The sequence below is a fragment of the Pseudonaja textilis genome, chromosome 18, assembly GCF_049901715.1.
Source record: "Pseudonaja textilis isolate UNSWEBS1 chromosome 18, rPseTex1.2, whole genome shotgun sequence".
NCBI lineage: Eukaryota > Metazoa > Chordata > Lepidosauria > Squamata > Elapidae > Pseudonaja > Pseudonaja textilis.
In genome coordinates, this window is record NC_142007.1 from 2,944,830 (window position 1) to 2,969,063 (window position 24,234).

General features: G+C 42.9%; 2 protein-coding genes across 8 annotated transcripts in view; both read left to right on the top strand.

Moving 5' to 3' along the window:
* Positions 1-11,801, top strand: part of GNB1 (G protein subunit beta 1) — a 43,888-nt gene extending 32,087 nt beyond the window's left edge. For 3 of the 6 annotated variants that reach the window (XM_087915018.1, XM_087915020.1, XM_087915019.1), the window contains 7 exons: positions 85-148; positions 1,455-1,617; positions 6,040-6,106; positions 7,009-7,210; positions 8,265-8,481; positions 9,116-9,227; positions 10,448-11,801. In XM_087915018.1, the coding sequence (XP_087771144.1) occupies positions 85-148; positions 1,455-1,617; positions 6,040-6,106; positions 7,009-7,210; positions 8,265-8,481; positions 9,116-9,222 (820 nt within the window). In that variant the 3' untranslated portion in view covers positions 9,223-9,227; positions 10,448-11,801. Of the gene's footprint in view, positions 1-84; positions 149-1,454; positions 1,618-6,039; positions 6,107-7,008; positions 7,211-8,264; positions 8,482-9,115; positions 9,232-10,447 lie in introns of all 6 variants that reach the window. The other 3 variants (XM_087915021.1, XM_087915023.1, XM_087915022.1) reach the window with 1 other exon arrangement.
* Positions 11,802-17,223: 5,422 nt separating this feature from the next.
* Positions 17,224-24,234, top strand: part of NADK (NAD kinase) — a 33,530-nt gene continuing 26,519 nt past the window's right edge. For both annotated transcript variants that reach the window (XM_087914867.1, XM_026715910.2), the window contains exon 1: positions 17,224-17,432. The gene's annotated coding sequence lies outside the window, so the exon portion shown is untranslated. The remainder of the gene's footprint in view (positions 17,433-24,234) is intronic.

Here is a 24,234-nt window from a genome sequence, read left to right on the forward strand (position 1 = left end):
GGGCCAGTCTGGACCAGTTCACTGTATGATTAGCAAAACCAAAACCAAAAAACCCAATTTATTCTCCCTTGTCTGCCCTTCTAGGCTTCTGGTTAGTGCATCACAAGATGGAAAACTGATCATTTGGGACAGCTACACCACAAACAAGGTGAGAGACGAGCCAATTTTCTTGTTTTTGAATTGCAGCAAAACAATTCAAACTTCAGTGCAACTTGATTCGATAAAGCCTCTGTTCTTTTAAGACTGCTACAGCCCTAGTGAAGAGTTAAGATACATGCCCATTTACTCCTTTAGTAGTGAGCCAAAAATAATAATTTCTTTTTTTTTAACTTTTTTTTATTGAAAATAAACATTAAAAATATTGAACGTGGTGGACTTTCTTTGACATACATTTCAGTCTTTACATTTTACATTTGAAAAAAATCAAAAGAAAATATGAACATTTATACACACACACACACATACACATACATACATACATACATCTATACATTTAGGCTTTGTATCATTTTAGGTCTTATCCTTAAACATGAGTTCTATTTCACTTTAAATTCTAAGTTCAATTTTATGGATTTCCTTTCATGTCCCTCCATACGTAGAATTTTTTCCATACTTTTACAATATTCTGATTTATCTTGGTAAAAATAATTATTTCTTGAAGCCGCAGAAAAGTTGAGCCTCTGCTGCTGGCAGTAGATTCATATTACATTTAAGAGCTTCTAGCTGGGTAAAAAAAATAGGGAACTCTAGCAGGAAATAGAAATTACTAATCGTTTGCAATCTTACAGAGCTACTTACCTTGTCATTTTTTCCCTATCGCTATGTTTTCTCAAAGTTCCCTAAAGTACCCATTAGAGAGCTGTCTTTCCTCAATTCCAGTGTATTTCCTCCCCAAATTCATGCAACACTAGTAAACCAGCATGTACCAGCATGTATAGTACTTAAAGTAGTGAAGGTTAAGAGCAGGGAAACTCAGGTTCTCGTGTCCCCCCCACCCCACCCCCACCCCGCAGCCATAAAAGCTCCCTCAGGGAGTTCAAGCCACTCAGTGTCTCTCTGTCCAATCTACCTCGCAGGGCTGTGGTGGGGAAAAATAGGAGAAGGTAAGCAGTCCCTTTGCAAGCAATTCAGTGCTAGCAAAAGCCAAATAACACAGGAGAGGCCTTTTCCCTAAGTGGCTGCCCAATAGAAATAAGGGCTTAAAAAGCAGCATCTCAATGACGTTTAGAAATCACAATTCATTTCCTGGGCTGAGAGGAACAGCAGTGCGGTTCCATTTTTGTCAAACAACTTTTGTCTTATTTCAGGGTAATTTATTGGTAAAAACAGGACCCGCGTCCAATTTGCCAGGAAATTTACATCCCTGCCCCTTGAACTGCCAGCGAAACATCTCCCCGCCTCCTGTAAGCCTGTTTGATTCACTAAATTATCTCCCCCCCCGTGTTTTTGCTTAGGTTCATGCCATCCCTTTGCGTTCGTCTTGGGTCATGACCTGTGCATACGCCCCTTCCGGGAACTACGTGGCCTGCGGTGGTCTCGATAACATTTGTTCCATTTACAACTTGAAAACACGTGAAGGCAACGTCCGAGTAAGCCGTGAGCTGGCCGGGCATACAGGTACGTCCACCTCTCATCCAGACTCCGTTCCTTTTGACCTCTGGATGATGGTCCATTCTTGGAAACATCAGCTTGTTTGTTGGGCGGCTTCAAAATATATTCCAAATTTTGGGTTATTTTTGTGGCAACTCAAGGGAAAGCTCACCTTACGTCAGGTGGTAATTCCTGAGCAGAATTCCTGGGACAGGTAGATGCTCAGTTCAGTATTTTGCTTTTCCCAGATGTGTGGACTTCAACTCCCAGAGTCCCCGGCCATCTTGGGATGCTGGGAATATAAATCTACCAATCGCAACCACTCCTGGCTTCTTAAAAAGGCAGCTAAATTGGCTGCCTCCTTGTTCTGTGGTTGTGTGAACGTCACTTCTCCAGATTGAATGCAGCGTAGAGACAGGGAGTTTGGCTAGGATACATGAAGGATCTCTGGGTGAGTGGTGCAGTGGCCTAGACGTGGAGCTCTCCCCTCACAATCAGGAGGCCGTGAGTTCAATCCTGGGTAGAGGCAGGTATTTCTCTCTCTGGGCACAATGAGAATATATCTGCTGAACAAAACTCCACACTGGCGACAGGGAAGGGCATCCGGCCAGTAAACACTCAGCTCCATTCAGTTGCCCAGACTCCACCCCACAAGGGATTATGGGGTCATTAAAAGAAGATGATAAGAAGGATCTCTGGGGGCTGGTTCTGCAAGATATTACTTGGTGCAGGAGTTCCCAACCCCCCGATCGATGGACTGGCACCGGTCCACGGCAGGCCAGCAACCAGTCCACGCAAACAAGTGAACCCCCATCCCACAGGATGCAGCCCCTCCAGTCCGTGGAAAAACCTCTCTCCATGGCACTGGTCCCTCGTGCCCAAAAGCTTGGGGGCCACTTTCCACCCCCAATCATAGAGAAAGAGATAGAGAACTGACTACTGACAGCTGAATTTTTTAAAGCTGTCAGCTACATCTGTCCCAGGAGATTAAGCTGTTCAATACCCCAAACAGCTGGGGGTTTTATTTTTATTCCCCCCCCTCCCCCGGGTGCCATTAAAAAGATGATAGTCTCACTTTTGTCATAATAGGCTTAGCAACGATTATCCAGCGGAATTCTTCCTCCCCAGGGCTGCATGTATTGGGAATATCTCCGAATCTGCCTCTGTCCACTTGCAGGCCATTAAACAAAATTCAGCGTGACGAAATTCAAGAGTGCTAATAAAAAGGATGAACGTTTTTAAGAGGATAAGCAGATGGGATATGAATCTCGGTCTCGGGTGTCGGATTTGAAAAGGGTTCAGGATTAAAAAGGACCGCTAATGTCTCCTTTTTTTTTAGTCGTTCTGGATTGTGTGGGATTCCTTTGGGAACATTCGTTATTCTTGCAGAGCATAACAGGTGTGAAGGCAGTGATTTGACACACCTTGAGAGTGACAGACTAATTGGGAAAGCAATCCCGTGGAGCTGTCGTTGACCTCCTATAGTTTAACAGAGACGTTTATCCTTTGTAACCGACGATCCAGGTTTTTTTGGATGAGCTGAAGCCATTCTTGCGCTGTTTTTGTCTGGGTTTCGCCCGCGCTCCTCAGCAATGGCAGAGTATAGAATAACAAGAGTTATTCTGCTCCTGCAGGAGACCAGGGATTCAATAATGAGTGGTTTCAGCCACGTGTCAGGATGTTCTGCCTGAATAGGAAAAAAATATATATATATGAGGGTTCTGCCAAGGTTGGACATCCTTCTCCCAGAGCAGGGGTCTGCAACCTTCAACACTCAAAAGAGCCATTTGCACCTATTTCCCACAGAAAAGAAAACACCGGGAGCCACAAAACCCGGGTGGGTGTGGCCAACTCAACAACGCTCCCACCCAGTCACATGATACACACACACACATGCCACACCTACCCAGGTTTCGTGGCTCCCAGTCGTCTCTCCTTCCCTCTCGTTTCTGTTTTTTGGGGTTTTACCATCTCAGGCCAGGCAAGGAGTGACTGGGAAGGGAGGGTGACGGGCAGGGCTAGCCAATGGTGGGATCACCCAACAAGTAGCCGCAGCAGAGGGCCGCGGGTTGCCAATACCCATTCTAGAGGAAAAGCAAAATGTAACTCGAAGAATAAAGATGGGTGCATCGCCAAAGATTAGGCTTGTAATGTATCCCAGCACAGCCCGGGGAGAATTGTGCACCGCTCCTTGGGGCGCTGGTCCCTAGAGATAGCCCATAACCCACCTCTGTTCTACGGAGCTCCTTAAATATGGAATTGTGAGCAAACAAAGCAAACAAGCCCCCTTGCTCACCGCGACATCCACCCGCCCCTTAATTTACTCTGCGCTTTCTGTTTGCAGAAAAAAATAAAATATAAATAAAATTAAGAAGGTGCAACTCAGCTCAGGGACTCTTCCTCCCACTTGCCAGCTTGGCTCCGGAAAACCTTTGGCAGTCCTTAAAAGAGATCCCTCCCCCCACCTTCCCCAAGCAAAGCTCTGCGTCCCGCTGGCTTCGCTCTGCTGCAGGCTTTTTGGATGGAGACAAAAAAGCAGCACTCCGAGAACAGCTCGCGGGGAGGGCGGTAATAAAGAGCTATTTATAAAACCTGGCCAGGTTTACAGGTGAGAGAGTCAGATGGGATCATTTTTTCCTGAATAAGCCTGAGTTGAAGCTAAGGTGGGGGATAATATTTATGGCAAAGGGGTTTGGGATGATCCAGGGTGGAATACAGAAATAACCAAGGCACAGAAATAGAATAAGGTTCCTTTAATGCCTCCAACTTGGGCCCCAATGTCCAATTATCCTCGCCTGGAAATCAAACTTAAAGAACGCAGTTTATGGAGGGAGTAAATGCAGTCCGCACCCAAAGTAAAGTTAATTTGAAATAAAAAACCCCAACACAAACCACAGTGAAGGAATTACTACGGCAGGCAAGGATCATTAATTGCAGACTTCTACCAGATAACGCAGAAACCACAGTTGGGAGGAAGCCAAAACACAGATAAGCTCTGACAAGAATAATGCACACTTTGCTTCAAGCACTGGGCCATGTGCAGTTTGTCCTTTTAACCAGTCCTCACAGCTGCAGCCCATGAAGGGGATCAGGGCCCCTTCCTCCCCCGTAGACCATGCCATTCACGTTTCTCCCTTATCTGCTCCTCCCTGCGTGCCCTAGGATGAAGAGGGGATGGGCCTGCGTCTTCCTCTGAATGCCTATCTGGCCTGTGCCCTTCCCCAGTTTTCCTCCACAACCACTGGAGCCACACTCCCACTCCCTATTGGTTGTTCCTCCTCTCCCTCGGAGTCAGTCTCCCAACAGGGGCATGACACAGTTTCTCCTCTGGCCTTTGGTTTATTTGAAGCTACCCTGAAATATCTCACTGGATCAGATCCTGTCCTGAGATAGTCTGGCGTCGACGTGTCCCTTCTTAGTTCCTCGCTGTTGAAATGGGGTGGGTGGGCCGACAATGAACCCAAGGATATGGATGTGGAAGTTCCCTGTGATGAGTGAAACATTTTGGGTTGTGAGAATAACCTTGGGAGACAGAAGGAGGAAAGAGCTGCAGCCAGGGCAGCTGTCAGATAAGAGCCTTCCAAAGGAATGGGGGTATGGGAAGTGTTAAAAAGGGACCCTCCCTAATTCCCTCCCTAATTCCCTGGAAAGTCCAGGTAGTCCTCAGCTTACGGCCACAATTGAGCCCGCAACTTCTGTTGTTAAGCGAGCTTTGCCCCATTTCACACTCTTTTTGTTCTCATGGTTTTCAGTTCCTTGCTTGGACCACCTCAAAGGATTTGACACACATATACCCATCTCTGTTCTGACCAAGGCTTCCTGAGACACCAACCAACACACATAAAATCCAGAAACCCTTTTATTTTAGTTCAATGGCTGTGAATTATCGTCATTCACAGCCCAGAACTTAACCGGTTATAATTAATCCCAGGGACGTCTGCAAAAGTTTATTCGGGAGAAGTCTGATAAGAATGCACCTTCATCTGACTTGAAGTGCTGCCAACACCTAAAGTCCCAATTAGTCTTTCCAAAACCAAACAGAACAAATTCACCACGGAGCTTTCAGAGTCCAAACCGATCAGAGTAATCGACCTTGCTTCCTGCCAAGGTTTTCCTACCTTTGCACTTCCTTTATACCTTATGGGAGGGCCAATCACCTCCAAGCCTTATTCCCGAGTTGCCCCTTTTGTCTTTGCTGCTTTTGCCTTCTGGCAGCTCTATGCATACGCGCACTGGGAACAGGCTCCCCTTGTTCCTCTGCCTCACCAGACTCCGGAGGCTGCGGAGGCAGCACATAACTCTCAGATGGTCCTAGTCCCATCTCTGCATCAGCCGCAGGACCCTTGTCCGAGTCCTCCCCAGACTCCCAGACTGGTCCCCTTTCTTCCTCACTGTCCTACTCCGCTGCCGTCCACCCACAACAATCTCTCGCTTTCTCTTTTTTTGCAGGCTATTTGTCCTGTTGCCGGTTTGTGGATGATAATCAGATTGTGACCAGCTCTGGAGATACCACTTGGTAAGATCCGTGCTCGGGAAGCAACGGCCGTCGAAGCCTTTCCCGCAGCTCAAAACAAAATGTTAAACAATTCGGTCGAGGTCCTTCTCTCCCCTGCCAGCCTTGAAAATCCTGCAGAAACATAAAAAGGGAAGGAGGAGGAGGTCTGTTTTTACTCCGAGCACCAATGTTCAGGCAGGAGTTTATTTTTAGCACCCCGAAATCAGGAGGGGTTTTTTTGTGTGTGTGTGATGGAAGCTTGTGCCTTTTATCATTAGGAGTCATACAACCCTTGCGGAACTCGCCTCCGATCCCTCCTTGATCATAAATACTAGGCAAAAGCACTCCTTATCCCCCAGATTTAATCAAGATTTTTATGGCAGTCGAAGAAGTCCCTTTCTACTCTGTTCCTTTTTTTATCCCCCTGACTCCATCTCTGTTTTGATGTCTGCAGATCGATGCAGGCATCAAGTTTATCTCACATCAACCGCAATAGCAATAGCCCTTAGACTTATATACCGCTTCAGCGTGCTTTTACAGCCCCTCTCTAAGCGGTTTACAGAGTCAGCCTCTTTCCTCCAACAATCTGGGTCCTCGTTTTATCGACCTCGGAAGGATGGAAGTCTGAGCTCAACCTTGCACGGCAGATACCTGACAATCGGCTGGCTGGCGGGGGGGGGGGCTGCGCAGTGGGGCTCTTCTGGGCGACCTCTTGCGTGGCGGCAGAAATGGCTCTGCGTGCCACAGGTTCGCCATCGCGGTTTTAAAGCCTGCAAGTCAGAGAGAGCTTGCAAATTTACAAAATGTGACCTGTGTGTGGGAATCCAGCAGAGGTTTAAAGGGAGGGGGAACCCCCCCCCCCGCCGGGAAGATGAACTCGGTTGTTCTGATGGCGGCTTTTCCGTTCTCCCGCCCTACCGCAGCGCCCTGTGGGACATAGAAACGGGACAGCAAACCACCACATTCACCGGCCACACCGGCGATGTCATGAGCCTCTCCCTCGCGCCAGATTCCAAGTGTTTCGTCTCTGGTGCCTGCGATGCCTCAGCCAAGCTGTGGGATGTCCGAGAAGGGATGTGCAGGCAGACCTTCACCGGCCACGAGTCGGACATCAATGCCATTTGTGTACGTAGGAAGGGCGGGTGGCCGTTGCTTGGTCTGTCTATCATACCTATCTTTAATATCTATCATCTGTCTTTCGGGGTGAGGGGTTGGACTAGATGATTTACAAGGTCTCTTCCCACTCTTAATCTAATCTAATCTATGTCATCTGTCTATGCATATCTCTCTGTCTCTGTTATCTCTCTCGTCCTATCTATCTGTCTTTCTCTATCACTATATCTATCTCTGTCTATATTTATGTCTGTCTATCTCTAGATCTGTCCATCTCTGTATATCTGTCTTTGTATATCTGTCTCTGTGTATCTGTATCTGTCTCTATCTGTATATATATATATCTCTGTCTATATTTCTATCTGTTTCTGTCTATATCACTATATATATATATGTCTGTGTCTATCTGTCTCTCTCTCTCTCTATCTGTCTCTATCTGTATATATATCTATCTCTGTCTATATCTCTGTCTATATCTCTATCTGTCTTTGTCTATATCTATCTCTGTCTATATCACTGTATATATATGTGTCTGTCTCTGTCTATATCACTATGTCTGTGTCTATCTGTCTCTGTCTCTATCTATCTGTCTATATCTATCTCTGTCTGTATCTCTATCTCTATCTATCTGTCTATATCTATCTCTGTCTGTATCTCTATCTCTATCTCTCTGTCTGTCCATCTCTTGAAATGTCTATCTGTGTCTGTCTATATTTCTGTATCTATCTCTAGATCTGTCTATCTCTATATATCTATCTTTGTATCTCTCTCCATCCATCCATCCATCCATCCATCCATCCATCCATCATCTTATTGAGGAATTGCCCATGTCCCTCGCTGAGAGCATACAAATAAAACATTAAAAGCAAAAAAAACCAAAACCAGTATGCTTTAAAAAAAATCCTTCCATATTATTAAGCAGCGACACCTGCCCATCCCGGATCTTTGGGTGGGATCCAATAGGTGGACAGAAATGCCAGCTCCAGGCTGAACCTCTGGCTGGCTGCACGACGGCCAACCACCCTCCTGCTAAATAGCTCCCATCCGTTCCTTTCTCCCCGCGCAGTTCTTCCCCAATGGCAACGCTTTCGCCACCGGCTCCGACGACGCCACGTGCCGGCTTTTCGATCTCCGTGCTGACCAAGAGCTCATGGTTTATTCCCACGACAACATCATCTGTGGCATCACCTCCGTAGCATTCTCCAAGAGCGGGCGTCTCCTGCTAGCCGGTTACGACGACTTCAACTGCAACGTGTGGGACACGCTCAAGGCGGACAGAGCAGGTCAGGCTTTGGCCCTTTTTTCGGGCGGGGGGGGGCACGTGGCTGGGGAAGAGCATCTCAAACGGGATAGGAGGTGGCGGGTGGGGGAGGAAGGAAGGATCATCAAATCCTTCAGCCATTCATGATTCTTTTCTCCTCCCTCCCTCCCTGATTTCTCCTTCCTTCTTTCTTACTTTCTCTCTCTCCTTCCCCCCTCCTCCCTCTCTCTTCCTTCCTTCCTTCCTTCCCTCCCTCCCTCCTTCCTTCCTTCTCTGTCCTTCCTTTCTTCCTTCCTTCCTTCCTTCCTTCTCTGTCCTTCCTTCCTTCCTTCCTTCCTTCCTTCCTTCCCTTCTTCCTTCCTTCTCTGTCCTTCCTTCCTTCCTTCCTTCCTCTGTCCTTCCTTCTCTCTTGCTTTCTCTCTCTCTGCTGCCTCCCTCCTTCCCCTCCTCTCTTCCTTCCTCCTCCATTTTCTTCCTTCATCTCCTCCCCTCTATTCCTTTCTTCCTTCCTTCCCCCCCTCCCTGTTTTATAGACACACACACACACACACACACACACACGAGATGACTCTGTGGTAGATATTTGCTACTTGGCTGTGTTGCACTTCTCCTCCTGCTAAATTGCGTTTCATTCTCCTCTCTCCTCCCCTCCGCAGGCGTCTTAGCTGGCCACGATAACCGTGTCAGTTGCTTAGGTGTGACCGACGATGGCATGGCAGTGGCGACAGGATCGTGGGATAGCTTCCTGAAGATCTGGAACTGAAGCCCGTAGGTACTCCATTCCCATGCTCCCCTTCCCCCCCAAAGCAGCGGGGCAGGAGAAATGTGCCGGAATCTCCTTCCATCTTCCCTTAAAGTGAATTACGGGGTTGTGGGGAGGGAGACGCAGTCCCACAACAACAGAGGCCTGCCTGATCCTGGCCTGGTCAACCTCTAGCCTCAAGGAAACCGCCATCGTATCAAATGATCATCCGGGGTTTCTGTGCAGGAACAAGGCATTCTGGTTTAAGGGACGCTGGGTCCTGAACGGGTAATTCGCACATCTCCCTGTCCACCCTGTGCTTTATCTGGAGATGTGGCTTAACAAGAGGGCAAAGCCATCCGTGGCTACGTTAATTTCCCTCCCTTACCAACCAAACCCAGTACAGTTAGTCCTCGACTTACAACAGTTCGTTGAGTGACCGTTCTAAGTGAAAAAAGGCTTATGACTGGTTTTCACACTGGCAGCATCCCTGTGTCACATGATCAAAATCGGGCAACTGGCACGTACTTAATGGTGGTTATATATACACACACAATATATATATATATATATATATATATATATATATATATATATATATATATATACACACACACATATATACACACACACACACCTTGTTTCTCCAACAATACGACCTCCCCCAATAGGAAGACCCAGCATGTTTTCTAGGCATAAAATGAAATTAAGCCCCTCCCCCCAAATTTAGGCCTATTTTAAAACATGCAAAATGGGGGGAAGGGCGGGGGAACTTGCCGTTAGGAGCGCCCCGCGGGCAGCAGTTCTTCGCCACCAGCTGCTCCTAATGCGCGATCACGGCAGAGCGCGGAGAGCTCCCTACTCCTGCCAAGTACCTTTGCGGCAGACCCAAGACCTTCAGCGCCCGCCGCCGTTGATTTCCCTTCTTCCCATGCCGCCGCCGCCGCGTTTGGAGCTGCCACTTCCACGTTTGGAGCAACACTGCTGTTTGGAGCACCAGTCTTGGGTCAAAGACCCTGTCTTATATTTTTTTGCCACCCCCAAAGGCGCCAGGTCTTGTTTTGGGGGGATGCCACCCACTGACTAACCTCACTTGCACGTGTCGCCCCCCCCCTCCAGCCTCCTTTTTGCCGTTAGAGGCAATAACATATATATATATATCTGGATCGATCAATATATATATATATATTGGCTTTTCTTCCAGGCCCTAACCAAGGTTTCTTTCTCTCTGTGCATTTTCTGGCAGGACAGTCCGTGGACTCCCCGCTGATCAGAAGAAAAAAAAATTCCCCCAACGGTTGAAAGTTTAAAATAATGTATCCAACTCAATATACTAACTTGGATCCCCTTCTCTGCCTCCCTTCCTCCCTCTCCCTCTCTCTCTCTCCCTCCTTCCTACCCTCCCACCCAAGGGCAAGATCTTTTCATGTCTCTCCTTCGCCAAAGCAAAGAGCACAAGTCTCTCCCTCAAAGAGGAATCACCGCGGTTGTTAATACCAGTAATAGCAAAAGAGATCCAAATTGTGCATTCCATTGGGGACCACATTTTTGGGGGGTGGGGGGTTGTCTAGAGAAAAAAAACAAACAAAAAACCTTACAAAAGAAATCACACGCTTGTGTAAGCATGCCCAGGCAAAACTTTAAAGTGAAGTAAAATGATATGATAACTAAGTAAGGAAAAAAAACAAAACACCTTGTCGGAAGCAAAGTTAACCTTTTAAATTTCACTGTAGTTTAAAAAAAAAACAAAGAGGCAAATCATACTGACTTTATGGTGGGAAGGCTTCGTTTTAATCTCATTTTCGAAACTTAGAAGTCACATTCGTAGCAAGATCGGTATATTCCCCTCTTTTTTTGTCCCACGTTTCCATTGCCTTTTTCCCTTTTTTTATAAAAAGAAATTGCAAATTGCTTCTTACGGTCTAATTTTGAGCCAAGAGAAAGGAGTCCCAACCCAGGCATTTCTGGGGTTGTTAAATGCTGTAAATTTACTCCCTGGATTTTCTTTTCTTTTTTTCTTTATTATTGTTCTTCTTTTTTTTTTAATTTCTGTCTTAATGTCACAAATCGTTGCACAAATATTGCATATATATGATAATGTTAAGAAGACAAGCAAGCACACTCTGTACATGGTATTGAATGTTTGAAAAAAAAGCAAATCTTTTCACTTCTGTGGGTAACAAATAATAATAATAATAATTCCCTCTTTTTTATTTTTTCCCCAAGCCCAATCTCGCCCCGTGGGCCAGTTCTTCATTTCCTATCTGCTGAGTTTGATTGACTAACGCCGAAGATTATCCCATAATTTCTGTAAACAGCCAGATTTGGTGGATTTGGGGTTTCGGGAGCAAGGCTAGGGAAAAGTGGGGGGAACACCCCACCAGTGGAACTTTTGGCTGGGTCTGAAGCAAGATCCAAATCTGGTTTTTATTTTTTAGTGAGAAACGTGATCTGAGGTTTTTCTAAATTAAAACGATGATGATAGAAAGGTGCAAATGGGGGTGGAAAATGTTTGGGATTTGCCAATTGTGGGTTGGATTACTCTTAGAACCGCATGCTGTAGAAATGCTGAAGTGCATAATAAAACTAAGATGTCCTTCTCTTTGTGTTTTCTTTCGAGAAATTAACCTCATCCTTTTTTTATTTTATTTTATTTTAATTTTTAAAAAAAGAAAGAAAGCCATCATTGCTGATTGTTCCTTACTGCCGCTTAACTGGGGGTGGTGTGTGTGCGTAAGAATGGATTCCACCGAAGAATGCAGACTTTTTGGGTTTTGGTTTTTGCACATCTGGAAGTAAGGTGATAAAAGTCATTATTTTTAATTTTTAATAACGTGTTTCTCCCCCCTGCTCCTCCTTCCTCCCCCCAATTTAAAAAACAAAAAGAAAAATTTGAAAGCAAAAAGCTAGAGAAAGAAGAAAAAAAAGGGGGTGTCGAAACTCTTTCAATCGAGCCCCTTTTCCCTCTCGCTTTGCATTTTGAAAGTTGATGAGCGTTTAGACAGCAAATGGTTTGGATAAACTTTTCAATTCTTCCTCTCCTCCCTTCCCTTCCCCTTCCCCCCCCTTTTTTTAAAAAAGCAGTGATTTTTTAAAATCCTCTTTTCACTCCCCCCTTGCAACATTCTGTACAAAACGTGCTGTAATCGTGCATTTTTATTTTTAAAGGCCTGGATTTGGCATCTTGAATTTTTCTTTCTTTTTTCTTTCTTTTTGGATTTTTTTTTTAAAATCGCCCTCTTTCCTCTTCCCTTGCCCCCACCCTTCCCTTGAGATAAATCTCTATAGAGCTTCCTCTGCACCCCCAACCCCGGATTCCTTCACTTTTTGTATTTAATTTTAAAGTCGGTGTACTTCAAGAAAGCTGGATGCAAGATAGATCCTATATTAAAATGTACTGTTATTTAAGATGTAATAAAGCAGTTTGTCATGAAATTGTCGGAAGGCCCTTGTGGTTTTTGCTGGAAGCAGAAGCAGCATTTTGTTCTTCAGGGAAACACGACTGTGAGTGGCCTGGTTCCTCTAGAAAAATGTTGTATGCCGTAACCATATGGTTTGCAACCATAATCACATGCTAAGCCAAACCAGCTGGCTTTAGATGAAATGTGATTAAATGAGCACGATTAATTTCCTGTGTTTGGGTTGTACAGCACATTACGGTCCAGCACAGAGCAGGATTGGAACTCAGTTCTATATCCCAAAGTACAGAGGAACTATTATTGGTCTTGTTAGCTAAGTCATCGTGGGACCCCATGTAAGTATCTGGTGTGTGATGTAAGTTTTGTGTATAATTAGATCCTTTTGTGCACATTCTGTAATCCGTAATGCGGGTTTATAATTAGAAGATTTGAAGTGTGTGATCTCACAAGCCACTAAACTGGGTTAGAACTAAACTTGGATTCTCTTCGTTTTGAGGCCAAGCCATTGAGAAAGCGTGAAGTGGGGAGCTGGCACTAAACTGTGCAAAATAAACAGGCTTATTTTTTGTTGACTGAAATTACAAGTCTTTATTTTCTTTTAGGCTGTCTGCAAAAAGGATTCCTCACTAGAGTTTTGCAGTCTCGGTTAGCAGTCTAAAATAATTTAGGTTTGTGTTTGTTTAAAAGTGGGGGCGCACCAAGTCCATGGCTGATTGCACAGGCCTCGAGCCTGCTAGGCAAGGATGATGGGTGCTGGAATCCTGCACCTTGAAGGGACCAGAGAAAACACATGTTGTGCAGACATCGTCGATCTTGGCCAAGCCACTGGAAAACCGAAAAGGAATTCCCGAATTCCCAAATGTGGTTTTTGTGTGATGCATTCATACATCCCCCCATAGAGCTCGACTGAGCTAATCTGAATGTTTGAAAAAAATGAACAGAAGCTGAAGTGATCCTGGATAAGGCATGGTTGCCTGGCTGGAAGAAGAGCAAAAATCAAAATATTTATTATCAAAATTACCTTTCTCACTTCCAAGAGAGTGGGAAAACAGGGAACTTGACCCTTTCTTTCTCTGCCAAGGGGAGAGACGCAAACTCTGCAGCCCTTCCCCGGGGCCTTGATAGTTGGAATCTGCTCTCAAAAAGAAATTGGTTTCTTTGGTGCAAAAAAAATCCCAGCCTTTTTAAACGCAGTTGGAGGGGTGGCATCTCCGCTGTGGTCCCAGGAAGGGACTTGAAACCCCGGCTTAAAAACTGCAGCGGCAGCCAAGCCGAGAAAATAAGCTTTCCAGGAGACGGAGTAGGAAGCCTGGCTGCGATCCAGGATGAGTCACCCTTGCTTTCACAAGGAATTATATGTTTGCTTATTCAAACCACCTCTCTCTGCCCAGTAGCTTTTCGTAACCGTTTTTTTTTTCCTTTTTTTAATAAAATGATCGGTTTCTTCTGGCATTGTGTCATGAGGGAAACCAATGGAAAAGAGAGAAGGTAAAGAGATCTGGGTGATTTGATTGTCCCGTCCTTTGTCTGCAACGCCTCTTCCTGTCTCGCCAACTGGGGATCACTTGGTGGTCTCCCATCCAGCCCGAACGGATTAGTTTCTTGGTTCGTGCAAAGTTGGCAACACGCCTCTTCTTTGCATTAAGACATTTCAAGCTATAGACACTTCCTTTTTTTTTTTGTACACTTCTGGGTTAGATTTTTTTTTAAAAAAACTTCACTTGATGGTTTACGAGGGGATAGAGACTCATTGTCCAATGAAATCTATCTAAAAATAAAATTCATTTTTGTTTTGTTAAAAATCATTCTATCTAGCAGGTTTTAAATCTCTAAAGTGTGATTTGGTGGCTTTAGAAATGTCCTTTGATTTGTATAGGAATAAGGATAATTCCTGAGACAGATTTTGATACCGATATTAGTGATCAATATTGATCATTATTTATATCCCTTACACAATGGTTTCAGGAGACATAGATCCATTTTTCAAAAACTGAAGGAAGTTTACAAATCATCCATTATACACAAAGGTCTGTATAAGTTTTTTTTGCAGAATTAGGAAAATCCCCAAATGTGAATTCCATGAATCTCTCTTTTTGTAAACATGCTGATCTCAAATTCTGGCATTGTCCCAATTATAAAATCTTTTTTTCACATTCCATTAGCTTAACCCCACTCTTTTAAAAAAAATTAACTATTTTCTTAATCTAAGAAACATATTCTTAATTAAATGAAACAATCTTAATTAAATGAAGTGGGTTTTTTAAAAAAAAAATCTAAAATGCCCTTACCCATTTGCTCCACTAGAGGGAACCCTTTCAACGCTTAAGCGACTGGAAAGCTAGAATTTTGCAAACCAAAAATAATCTTTTGTTTATTTTCTATTTTAAAGATAAACAGAAGTAGCTTTGGGAAGAAAAAGGAAAAAAAAGAGAAATTGCAATTAGGATCTGAGGAAGTGGAGAGGGATTGCTAGGGTTCTCTCCTTCTCCAAGAGTCATTTTTAGTAAATATCTGTAGGTATTTCGTTGTATATATGATGTACAATGACAAAGGCATTGAATTTAATTGTATTCTCTTCAAGTATCAAGTAATCTATCAATTCTCTTTTGGGCTACTTTTGTGGTTCTCTCATTTGGCAGCTGGAGTGATACGGCATGCTTGATTCTTACAGCAAATAATTAAATTATTTAGTAAAGAAGTAAGTAAAAGTACATGAGGACTAGTGACTTATTTGCAATGGGGCTAAAACTATAAATCAATTAATTAGCAACCAAATTATTCTCAATTGACGACCTTAAGAGAAGGGCTTTTGAGGAAAATGAGGAAAACTATTTGCTTATTTTAAGAGTGACAATGGTTAAGGGATAAATTTTATTTGTTTGGCCTTCCAGTCCCTTTGTAGGCCTTCAAGCTTGGCAACAAAGAGGCCTTTTTTTTCTCCCCTTTCTTTCTTTCACTTCCAAATGCTTTCCAAAACACCCGATGTTCTCTGCCAGCTGGAGCTTACAGGTATAAATATAGCTGTAGATGAAAAGAATATTAATGTATGAATCAGACAGGAGAGAACAAAGTCTTATTGATATTCAATGCATCTGCAAATTCCTAGTCATTTGGATCTGACAGCTGCCAGATGTAAATGGCACATTAAATTAATAGGGGAAATGAACAGAATTTGGTTAGCCAGATCTCTTTTTGTGTATGTGTGTATCTCAGTCTGTAGCATCAGCTATCTTTGTCTAAACCTCTCAAAGTTTAGATATGAATTTTTGAAACACACACACACACACACATTACAGACTGTTCTAAAAATACGAGTTCCAGGTAAAACTGAAAAAAGCGACAGACATCCCGATCTCTGGAACTGAAAAATTATATTGTTCACTAAGCCTCTGCTAACATCGTCAGAGTCTAAAACTATAGTTAAGGAGGTATCTTACATAGCACATATCTCCTTAACTGTCATTTTACACTGACGATGTTAGCAGAGGCTAACAAAAGCTTAGTGAGCAATATAATTTTTTAGTTCCAGAGATCGGGATGTCTGTCTCTTTTTTCAATTATAATGCAAAACACACAAACATTTTGAAAAATTTTAAAAAAATTCCTTTATGAATTTTGACTCTCGTCTTTCATCATAAGAAATTTTGATACGGCTGCAAACCTATTTGGAGCTGATTAAGATTCAGCTTAGTATTTGATAGTGGCCATCCCTTATCAGTTTAACAAAATAAAATTCAATTTATTCAGTCAACTGGCAGACTATTTTTGTCACTGAGAGCATATGAATAACGCAAATCAATTAGCGCTGTATTTTTTTAAAAAAAAAAAAAGACAAGGGAAATTAGGGCATTGATACAGTTGCCATAAATCTGTGGTCTTGTAATAAGAATTTAGTATGCAGAATTCTGATTTGGCGTTGAACCTTCTAAATTCATTGAATTAAGTTGGTGGGCCAACAGGGTTGTGACATTATAATGCAAAACGTTCATGTCACTGTCAATTTTCAGGGCCTGCCACTCATGTCTGCAGACTCCATGAGATTGTTAATATTGTAAGACCGAAAAGATCCGCAAAAGGAACAGCATCACTGAAATTTTAGCTTCCTAGGATCTTAAAGGGGACCAAGTTCATCCTATTCTGGGAAGTTTTAAAGTACAGATAGTCAGATAACATGAACTGAGTTGGAAGGGACCTTGTAGGTCATTTAGTCTACCCCCCTGCCCAAGCAGGAGACCCTACACCATTTCTGATAGATGGGAGTCCAGAATAGAATAGAATAGAATATGGAATATAGAATATAAATAGAATAAGAAATAGAATAGAATTAGGAATAGAAATAGAATTAGAATACAAATAGAAGTGGGAAAGATTTTAATTTTTTTTAATATTTAAAATTATTTTTAATAATCTGATTTCCGGGGGCAGCGAAAGAAGGCAGGAGGGACTCGCGACACAACGCCGCGCGCCCCTCTATCTTTTTTAAACAGCTCTCTCGGCCACCCGGGGGGCGTGAGTGCGCAGGCTCACCGTGACGTCACACCCCCGTCCCGCCCAGAGGGCCTCCGAGCGCCCAGCCTTCCCTCAGGAGGGGAGGGAGGGCGCTGAGGCGGGCCGAGGGGCGGAGAATGAGGGCGGTGCGTGGCGGGCTCCGCGCCGGCGGCCGCCCTCGGCCGGATTCGCTTGCCTGGAGGCGCCCGCGGCGAGCGGCGACGACGACGACGGCAGCGGCGGGAGGCCTGTGAGGAGGCCCACCGCTGGGGCGCTCAGACTTAGCAGCAGCGGCGGAGGAGGAGGAGGGGCCTGGGCGCGAGGGTGAGTGACGTCAGCAGGAGGGGCGGGCCCGAGCGATGGAGGGGCAACAGGCTGGGACCGGGGAAAGTTGCCTTCCCCAACCTGGCGCCCGCGATCCCCTTCCCCGCCAATGCAGTTTGGTCTCCTCCCCCCACCTCCCCAGGGACGCTGGACCACAACTCCCATCATCCACCCAGCTAATACCAACCAGGCTTTACCCCCCATTCTCCAAGGGGCTCATCCTGCCCATCGTTGCATTGCACACACATACACACACACACACAACCACAACCTGCCTGTTTAGTTTTCACCTTTGCTGTTGGACCACAACACCCATCATCCACCCAGCCAACACCAACCGGGCTTTCTCCCCCAAGCTAAGGGGCTCATCCTGCCCACCATTGCATTGCACTGCATTGCATTGAATTGCATGCACACACACACACACAACCTGCCTGGTTACTTTTCAGCTTTGCTGGGGCTGTTTTGTTGCATGAAGCACAACTCCAAACCTGCTTAGTTAGTCAAGGGTTCCGCAAACCATGATGGGAATGAGTTCAATCCCCAATTAAACGTGTTGTGTAATGTAAAATGCTGCCTTTCATTTTTCCTCCTCCTCCTCCTCCTCCGAATGGGATTTGCATCAACTGAGCCCAGCCAGCCTGTGTGTGTAGTTATGAAACATGATTGCGTTATATAATTCCTGACATTCAACTTTCTCGAAATGCATTTTCAAATGTACCGGATGATAACTCTTTAACGTAAGTCATAATTGACATCCCAAAGGTGCTTTTGTTCCCAAAAGATGAGTGGATTTTCTTGCTTTTTTTAAAAAAAAATGAAAAACATTTCGCTTCTTATCCGGGAAGTTTCTTCAGTTCAGAAGTGAAAGGTTTTCAGAGAAATTTAAAAAAAAAAAAAACTAAGAAAGTCCAGTTGTCTTTTGGGGAAAAAAAAACCCCTTTGGGACAATCAAGACCTGGATGATTGAGAATCTTCATAGATAATAATCAATATATTTGACACCTTCAGACAAGAACATCTGCCTTTTCAGATCCTTGGGAAGGACTTAATAGGTGGATAAAAATGCCAAATCCAGTCTAAACATCTGCCTGACTGTGTGAAAGACCATAATAAATGATATAAGGATATAAATAAAATAACGGATTTCCATTCCATTATGGAATGGTTATAGGCACACCTTTGGATTAAATATAAGATATAATGTAGATTGGAGGGATATACCATGTTGATCCTAAACATATTAGTTTTATGTTTACTCTTTTTTGATTGTTTATTATATATTGATCTAGAGAAAGCTTAGGATGATAATGAAATATAAAGTAAAATGGGTGGTAAGCTGAAAATGGAAATAATAGGGGATAAAGAGTTGAAAATATATGTGTGGATGAAATGATATGGACATTGAACTAATGAATTGAAATATGAAATGGAAATTTATTTAAAGATCAGTGGATGATTTGAGGTGATATTAAATAAGATAGATGGAAATGTAATTATGACTATGTGTAAATGTAATCTGGAACTACGTTGCTCATGTGAAGAGATATGTTAAAAACAGAAATAAAAAAATCTTTAATTAAAAAAAATAGCGGATTTCCAGAAAAGAGGTGCCATGTCCAAAGTCTTTTGCAAGCTTTCTTTCTTGGCGAGTATTTGCTGTAATTGTGCATCATTTCATAACTGGTTCTATCCTTTGTTTCATTGCTTACAAAATAATGGATTTTCTTGGACACCTATCAGATTTTCTTTACTCTGTTGTTTTGACTCTAAAAATGCAGTCTAATCATTTTTGGCTCTTTTGTTAGCCCTGGAATGTTTGCAGAAAGAATGAGAATGTTATCTTAAAAATTCACAGTCCAATAAATAGGATATTATAACACAACCAGTTATATGACTAGATTCACAAAAGAAGCAAAAGCGAGCACTTTTTGTCAAATATCCTTTTCTATCTCTTTAAAGTGTATTTTTTTAAAAAAAAAATTAAAATAAACTTTATTAAACATTAGAAAGTATTTACACATTATAAAACATTTAGATTAAAAACAAAACCAAGATGAAAGAACATAACCAATAAACATAAAACATGCATATATACATTTCTAATTACTTAAACGGTATATTCCTATCAGACTATTTTCTAATACTTATCGCCTCTATCTGGTTAATACTCCTATTATAATCTCTATATATTTTCCCTTCCCTATCCTATTCACTTGCTGGTTTCTATCTTTTATCCAATTATATCAGTTTTCCCAAACTGTAAAATCTTTTGAGTCTTTTATCCTTTAATTTTGAGTGAGTTTATCCATTTCCGTGCAGTCGTAGATCTTCTAAAGTGTATTATTTTATTTGGGAGTTCAACCAGTCATTTAAAGAAAGTAAATAGTTATAGTGCTTTCGGCAGTAAGACTTCAAAATTCCATGGGGTACAATTAATAAAGGGATAATTCCAATCTATAAATGGACAAACTGAAATTAAGAGCCTGTTTGTAGGAGACAACAGTCATTGAGCAAGTGATAGAGATACCCATGTAATAGATAATGGGAATGCTATAGATGTATCTTATCTTACCTTTTAGAAAAATTAGAATAACACAGTTGGACACACAACTGTTCGCAGTTTCATAGTACAAGTATTATGAAAAAAAAACCCAATAACCATTAAGTGGAATTTTGTTGAGCTGGTCATTTAGCAAACCAGACAGGAATTGTGTTACCATCTGCCTTGGCAGAGGGTGAATAAAATCTGCAAGGCTAAATCCAACAAGTCCAAAATTTCAAAGATGACTTAAAGCAAGGCTGTTGCAAAAAAATTGTAATATTTGGGGTGTGTAGGGATGATGACTCACTTGGAGCTAACCCTGATTACCTCATATCTTGGGAGAACTCAGAGCCATAACATCATTTGCCATTTGGGCATCTCATCCATAAGTGCGTAAAAAAACAGGGTTTCTAACTTAGGTTGTGGTCGGCCCAGCCAATTCCAGGTTATTCAGTAAATGTGGCCCAGCTCAACCAGGCAGCTGGCTTAGCTTTAAGGAGGTTTATTCAAGTCACATACTTCATTCCTATTCCTGATTCAAGTCACATGCCTGTTTTTAATTCCAACCATCCTTTTGTGTTTTTGAGTGGTGCAAGAAAAATAACATAAACAAGAAACCACCGTACTTAAGAGAAGGACATTTCGGTCTTGCAGTTTCCTCTTTTCTGTTTCTCGGCAAGCAAAGATTTTGCAACTGGAACAAGTGAAGAAATTCTTCAGTCCTCTCTGCCCATTTGTTTACTACGCTGTAGTTCAAATTACAAGCAGTAAGACGACGACGCCTAAAAAGCCGGAGCTGAATGACTGCAATAAAACCCAATGTTTGATTCAGTCTTTCTTGCAGTATCATTGGATGAACATTGGTTTTTATCACTTTACTGGCTCGATACCTGTGCTTCGCTACAAAACTGTGTTGGTTGGGCTTAGTTTTGGGGAGGAAAATAAGGGTGGGGGGATTCTGCCTCTGCCTACCAGCATTCATCGGTATTCATCTGGCTAGCGTCCTAGAAGAAGAAGAAGAAGAAGAAAAGAAGGGAGGAGGAGAAAGGAGGAGGGAGGAGAGAAGAAGAAGAAGAAGAAGAAGAAGAAGAAGAAGAAGAAGAAGAAGAAGAAGAAGGAGGAGGAGAGGAGAGGAGGAGGAGGAGGAGGAGGAGGAGGAGGAGAGGAGGAGGGAGGAGAAGAGAGGAGGAGGAGGAGAAAAGAAGAGGAAGAGGAGGAGAAGAAAAAAAGGAGGAGAAGGAGAAGAAGAATTCTTTGTTGGCCAGTGAAGAAACTGAAAACTGAGTTTTCAGCCAATAATAAACAGCTGTGTGCGTTCTTGTAAAGGTGCTCGAAATGGCGCAGAGAAAAGCTGGCCAGAAGAAGAAGAAGAAGAAAAATGGCACATTCTCCAGTTGTCTCCTCTTTTGTCTGCCTGAGGGGAGGATAAAAATAGAACTGAATGGTTTAGGGCGGTAGGTCTGCATCTTGGACAAATTGTATAAAGGATGAATAAACCACTTCATTTGCCCAAAAAATAAATAAATAAATTGAAATAAAAGAGAGGTCCATGGCAAGATCGAGTCCCCGTTTGTCGTTCTTTTTCTGAATGTCTCTTTGTTTCCTCCTGATGGGAGAATTCAAGCTATTTCTTAAAAAGGATTCAGAAGAAAGACAGGGTCTTTCAGAGAGCATTTTCCTGGCCCCACTGCCAAGCTTGTATCGATAGTCCTCGACTTACAACAGTTTGTTTAGTGACTGTTTGAAGTGACATAAGGCACTGGAAAAAGGGAATTACGGTTGTTTTCCACACTTAACAACTGCCCTGATTCACTTAATGAACGCAGCAAGAAAGCTTGTAAAAGGGGGCGGAACTCGTTTAAATGTTTCACTTAGCGACAGAAATATTGGGCTCCGCTGTGGTCGTAAGTCGAGAACTCCCCATTCTCGTTCCTAATTCTTGGCTTGTTATGAGAAGAACCATGTAATATTAAAACCATAGGCCATTCCTTAATTAATTCAACCGGCTAGTAATAAAGTAAGAGAGCTGGAGACATCATCACACAAAAGAAAGTTACGATAAGCTCAAATTTCCAATTATCTTTATGGGGGGGAAAGGAGCGGATCATTGTCGGATCTTTCTCTCCTTTGAAACCTCAATGTGTTTATTCCTCTGGATTAGGTTCACATTTTTAATTTTAATTTTTTTAATTAAAATTAAATCCTTTTATTTTTTTTCTGTGAATCACGATCTATGTTGGGTTTGGTAGCTCGGGTTTTATTCCTGCAACTGCCCCTGAGCTGGCAGCCATATAAATGTCTTTTCATAAATAAAATAAAAACAAACAAATCCTATAGACTGGAAGTGCTGCGTTCTTAACATTGGCCAATTCTCTTCTGCCTTTTTTTTGTGACATGCAACTCCCTATTTCTGTTTGTTTTTTTTGGCCAGAGTGGTTCTTCATTTTACCCATCGCATAAACAAACACCGATCGAGAGAGCCAAGCGTCCTCACCATCTAATTATACGGTACTTATTTTATGAATTTGTGGATCTCCCCGCTGCGAGTGTGTGATCTCTGCCAGTTGGGTAGATCAAATCTAAAGGATTTCCTGTTTTCCTACCGGTAGCGTTTATATTTTGAGAGACGCCTGCTTTAATAAACTGCCATTCAAAAACTCCCCTTAAGAAATTCCCTTGGGAATTCTTCCAAATTACTGGCATATTTCAGGAGAATCGTTGGAAGGGGTCATCATCATCTTCGTTTAACAACCCCATAATCCCTTAGGGGGTGGGGTCTGGGCAACTGAATGGAGCTAGCAGAGTGTTTACTGGCCGGATGCCCTTTCCTGTTGCCAGTGTGGAGTGTAGTTCAGCAGATATATTCTCAAATGTGCCCAGAAAGAGGAATACCTGCCTCTACCTAGGATTGAACTGTGAGAGGGTTTATCATATAGGTTTAACTTAACTCTTTATAGCCTTATGACCTCTATTTATTATCTAGTTAATAGCAATTTCCTAACTCCTTGTTTACTGTGTTTTTGCCTTTTGTAAAGCTCCTTTAAGACATGATGTAATTTACTTAACTCTAATCTGGGCACAGGATACTTGAATTAAAAGGGGAAAAAAAGAAATGTTTGGTCTGTGGGTTTCTCATTTCAAAAAGTTGGCTCAGCTAATAGATTTTATCAAGACGCTGAAGAATATACGTCTGTTGTACTAATAAGCCAATAGTTGTTTTATTCATCTGTGAATCTGATGCAGAATTGGCAAATACTATAATAGGCAGATATAGAATCAATATTTATTTTCATAGGACTATTCCTATGAACTGTAGATCCAGTAATTTTCAAAATTGTCCATTGAAAAAGGGTGGAGGACGAAAGAAAATAAATATTGATTCATTTTTTTGTTCTCTTTATGAATATTCGGTATATTCTACTATTGCGCAGTGAGCCTCTACTTCCTCATAAGCTCTTGAGTCTCCACCCGGCCGGGAATTTTAGGCTGCTTTTTGTAGATTTTCTTCCTCAAACTGTTCACAAGATTAGCTCCCTTTAGAGTGGGACACAGGTGAAGGTGAGCAATTCAGGAAGAGCAATGAAATGCTCAAGCCACAAACGCCTGCCCGCCTCCAGGTATGTCAGAACACTTACAGAGCCCCCCCATTTCTTTGGGGGAGGGAACCACTCTGGGCTTTAAGTCAGGTCTTAAATATTAGATATCCTTTAATGTTCCAATCATGGAGTCTTGCAGCTTCCAAACCCTCCGATCACTGCAACATCTTCAAAAGATTAATAAACCGGGCCATGCCAGCTTAACATATTAGGTCAGCTAATGTCGTCAATTCTCCATTTCTCCTGTTGCAAGCTTAGCCTATGTTTGTGTGTTACGCTTATCGTTAATGGTGGGGGGGGGGATTGGGGAAGTTTTGATTAGCACCATGCGGAAGCCCAGCTGTTAGGGGTTTACACACCATGGTTTTATGTCTTGGCACCGTGAGTGAAGTCAGCCAGTCGTGACTTATTCCCCGAGTTACAAATTAACCAGGCTAATTACGAGACGTGAGCTGGCCTTCCCTGTATATTTCCAAGCCACTCAGTTTATAACAAATGTAAGACCTGGGTGGGGGGGGGGCGAGGGGGGAACCACTTATTTAATCCGGTGGTTGTAGCTTTTCAGGAAACTTCAGGCCACAATCTGGCAATCTTCAGTTAATCTTCAGCCATCTAAACTCCAAATGCCAGCTCAGAATAACACTGTCTTAACTAACTTGAG